The following is a 4,558-nucleotide window of genomic DNA, read 5'->3' as shown; positions in this document are numbered from 1 at the left end:
CCCCCCCCCGGGCGGCCCTGACCACCAGCCATTAAAACATGGCCATATGCCACACTAAGTGATTTGGGATGGATGCTGTATGTCCTTATGTGCATCTGTCACTCCAGCCATGTTCTGGTAGTTTGCTGAAAGTCCTGTTCATGATCACTGACTTGGTCCTTACAGCTTTGCAGTGACTCTGCTCTGTGACCCCATGGATGCAAGCAAGGATATTGGGCTGTTACTTGCAGTCAACTTCAGTGAGAAATCCATCACCCGGAATGCACAGATTGCTGGGAAATGGGGAAGAGAGGAGAAGAACATTCCCTACTTCCCATTCACAGCAGGGGACACATTTAAGGTATTCTTGTTAGTTATCAGGGGTGTAGTGGGAGAGACACTAGAGCGAGGGACCAGCTGAGTACAACACAGTGAATTTTATACAGTTGAAAGATGACAGATTGACGGCCCTGAAGAGTTAAGTCTTATTTATCCACCAAACTAGTACAGCATGGGGAGCGGCAGTGCAAGCTTCCCCCAACACCTCCTGACTTGGAGGAACCATCTCTATGGGCAAATTCTTTTTCCTGTTCATTGAGGATAATTTGCTGTAAGAGCTTTTCAGCAGAGAGAAGATGTTACTTACAGGAGACGTAGAGAAATTAGACAGACCTTACACTCCACTTTGTAGAGCACTTGGGGTTCCAAAGTCCAGGCTAGTGAAATAGACAGCCCCTGGTGCTGGCCTCTAATTCCTCCTTTGCCCTTGCTCCTTTGCAGATGGAGCTCTTCTGTGAGCACCAGCAGATCCGTGTCCTGCTCGATGGACGGCAGCTCTGTTATTTCACTCACCGCATTCAGCCCCTGCACTTGGTAACAGCTTTACAAATCTCAGGGGACATCAAGCTTACCAAGGTGGCTTGAAAAATGGACCCCACATCACCAATGAACTAAGACAAATGTACTTTCCCATGTACATAGAAGTGTTTTCTCTTTCCTTCTTGAGATTTTAAATGTGGACTTTGTTTGGGTTTGTTTGTTGACAAGTTTGAAATGTCTGCTTTTTCTCACAGAGCCTGAAGAGTGCAATGACAGGGTTAATTCAAGCACATGAGGCTCTTTGCAAAGCCATTCTGTTGGGCCTTCCAGACTGCAAAGCCTGTGATTCAGACAGTGTGCAGTCTTCTCTATCCTCATTGGCTCTAAATTGTTCTGCCATGCCACCTGGAGGGGCTCAGTCACCTGAGGATGGGTGGGGGTTATTACGTCACATATCTAGAAGTAGAGACTGGGATTTAGCGTGTAGTGGAAGGCAATCTGTTAAATAGGTGAGGAAACCTGTGATGTGCCCCAGCAAGGTCCATGTTAGAGGACGAGACACCCTATTACCCCAAGCTATGATCACAGTGCTCAGCCGTCAGCACAAAGCACCTTGTGCCTCACACCGTGGAGCAGTGAATGGCCCACTAGCATTTCCAACTGTCTGTAGTGGGTAGAGCCCTCATGAACTGGGAGCTATGTAGAGCTGCAGGTTTGGCAGTCTTGTCTTAACTGGCCCTGTGCAGCAACATCCGTACCTACATCTGCATCATCTGTTCCTATATCCAGCCAAATCTGCCCATTTACTGGCAAACCTCTTTATCTGCTTTACGAAATAAACATTTGAACCATCTGAATGTTGTGCTGATCATTTGCCCTGGTAGGTTTAGAAAAGCCTCCAAATATGTGCTTGTTATTATTATACATATATACACTAGACTGTGTACTTGATGTTTTGCAAACAGTGAAAAAAATACATTCCTTTCCAATGAGTTTCAATCTACATGTCTCAGGCTTCCATCCTTTTCCTGTGAAACTCTCCCTTAAAGCCAATGGGCCAGATTCTGATCTGAATTACCATGGTATGAATCTGGAGTAACTCCCCCAAAGCTAGTGGCCCGAAGACACAAGTAGCAGGGACAACTCAGCACATGACTGGTGGTGATGATGCTGACACTGCTCCTGCCTTGGGTCTTCTTCCCTGGCTCCTCTTCCCATTCCTTCCACACATCTTCATGCACATTACCAGCCAAAGGCCTCTGCCTCTCTGCGGGCCTTGTTGTGTACTGCAGTCCCAAAATGTGCATCTATATAAAGTTCAGGTAATTAATGAATGGCTGTAATCAGGGCTGGTTCTAGGGGTGGGTGAGCAAGGCAGTTGCCCTGGGCCCCAACTTCCAGGGAGTGCAAATTGCTGTGCTGCTTGGCTTTTGTTTGTTTTCTCCCCTCTCTCTCTGCGCCCGATTGGCCAGCTTTCCACATTCCCCACACACTTGGGCACATGGGGTGAGAGGTGGCAGGGGGGGCACCAAAACCGTTTTTCTCCCAGGAAAATGTCTAGGACCACTGATCGTTGTAATAGAGGAAAAGGGGGAAATCCTCTCTGAAGAGAGAGCATTTTTTCAGTGTATAGCTTGGTGGACAGAAAACTTCAACTCAACAGGATGGGCCTGTGGTTAAAGTACTGCAATGAGACTTAAGAGACATGGGCTCCATTTCTGGCTCTGCCATCAAACTTCCTGTGAGAGTTAGTGGAAGGCATGTACTACAGTATTTTCAAAGGGCTTCTTTTGGGCACTGCAGAAAATATGGCTGCCAGCTATGGGTGTTCAGAAAACAAGGAGAATTTTCTAAAATAATGTGGGCAGTCTATGTTCTTTGAAAATATGCTTTCAGTATTAAGCATGCTCCTAAATCAGGGGTTCTCAGCACCTAGGTGATGGGGTGGTCCCCGTAGGGAAAATGAGGTGCTGGTCAGAGGTGAAAGTAAGCCGGTACGCCCCGGTACGGCGTAACGGCAAGAGCCGGTGCACCATACTGGGGCGATCCGGCTTCCCCAGGTGGCAATTTAAAGGACCTGGGGCTCCTAGCATCGGCTGGAGCCCCAGGCCCTTTAAATTGCCGCCAGAGCCCCACTGCTGGAGCCCTGGGGCAGTGGCTGTAGGGCTCCGGGGGTTATTTAAAGGGCCGAGGCTCCCGCTGCCTCTACTGCCCAGGGCCCTTTAAATAGCCACTGGAGCCCCGCCGCCGCTATCCCAGGGCTCCGGGGGCTATTTAAAGGGCTGGGGCGGTAGAAGCAGGGGAGCCCCAGGCCCTTTAAATAGCCCCCAATCCCTGCTGCTGGAGCCCTGGAGTAGCAGCAGCAGCCAGGGGCTCCAGCAGCAGTTTAAAGGGCCCGGGAGGTAGCAGCTGCCGAGCCCTGGGCCCTTTAAACTGCTGCCGGAGCCCCCGGCTGCTGCTGCTACCCCAGCGGGGGTGGGGGCGGGCACTTACCGGTACAGGGCGGGCTGGGGCTGGGGCTGGCTCTGACCCTCCCCCATCCCCGCCCCTTCTGCCCCATCCCTTCCGGGGGCCAGAGCCGGCCCCAACCCAGCCCCATACCGGTAAGTCCCTGTTTCTACTTTCACCCCTGGTGCTGGTATGCCCTGAGAGGGAAATGTTCAGAAGGCACAAAATGGCTGTTGGGCACTTGTCAATGGGACTTAAGAGCCTATTTTCTATTCGTGCCTTTGAAAACCTCCCTGTAAGTCAACAAGCCAGCCTTTCTACTTTAAGTGAGTCTTTCCATGTGAAGGGTTTTGTGAATTATGTTGGGGAAATTATTCCATAACAATGCTATTCTGGCACAGATGTTTGGGATTGTGGGTGAAATTTGGGTAAAAAATGTATTTGTTCCTTGGGTGAAGTACCATTATTTCCCCACCTCTTGGTCTGACCTCTGGGAAAGATCATGTGAAAAGGGTAAAGCTGTTTCAAATACCCCATTACTAGATTTAATATGATTAAGGGTCAAGTTTACTAGAAAAGTGCAACATTTATTGGTTTGAAGTAGAAACAACAGTAACTAGGATTAAATGATTAGTTATCAGTCCTTTGGTGCAACTCAAACTGATCTCCAGCTGGGTTCAGGGAGAAAAGCTCCCCCTTACAATGCATTGTTACACAGCTGCCTAGGTGGATTGTGGGGTTCTCTTCTTCTTCTGATATTTACAGCATTGGCCACTGTCAGAGATCAGATACTGGAGTAGATGGGCCATGGGTATGATCAGGTATGACAAATCCTATGTTCCTACAGCACCATGAGTTTTTCCAGCACAGCAGGAGGCTGGATCCTGGAGTAGGTGGATGAACAGATCGCAGTTTTTTTCCAGTGTGGTATTCCCTGAGGCAATCAGAGTGCAATTAAGCAAAAGACTCTGTGGTGTTATGTCAAGGGAGGTGGCCTCAGAAACCCGTGCTTGTGCTGGTTCTGGCCCAACCCACGGTCCTTGATTCAGTCACTGTGACTGCAGTAGACATGGGCTACTGGAATGTACGAGTCTCATAGCAAAGGGGGATCAGTAAGGCTTTTCTGCTTTAGGGTGAAGCACAATATGGATCTGCCAGAGGTAGATTGGACACCTGGATGAAAAGATTTGCTCTTCCATCTCATGATCAGCTATCCCAGAGTCAATACTCCCAGCAAAGACAGCAGCAAGCTTACTCATGAATATCAATTATTCACCCTGATCCCTATTTGGGTACAGAGTCCATATCTTGC

General features: G+C 49.0%; 1 protein-coding gene across 1 annotated transcript in view; it reads left to right on the top strand.

Annotated features, from left to right (window-relative positions):
• Positions 1–1,450, top strand: part of LOC112105690 (galectin-related protein A-like) — an 8,307-nt gene extending 6,857 nt beyond the window's left edge. Inside the window, exons 3-4 of the mRNA XM_026651560.2 lie at positions 166–340; positions 760–1,450. Of these exons, the coding sequence (XP_026507345.1) occupies positions 166–340; positions 760–903 (319 nt within the window). The 3' untranslated portion in view covers positions 904–1,450. The remainder of the gene's footprint in view (positions 1–165; positions 341–759) is intronic.
• Positions 1,451–4,558: the final 3,108 nt, after the last annotated feature.

Source organism: Terrapene carolina, unplaced genomic scaffold (genome assembly GCF_002925995.2).
Source record: "Terrapene carolina triunguis isolate 2854851 unplaced genomic scaffold, T_m_triunguis-2.0 Scaffold96, whole genome shotgun sequence".
NCBI classification, from domain to species: domain Eukaryota; kingdom Metazoa; phylum Chordata; order Testudines; family Emydidae; genus Terrapene; species Terrapene triunguis.
The sequence above is the reverse complement of the archived record's forward strand: the minus strand, read 5'-3'. Positions and strand labels throughout refer to the sequence as shown.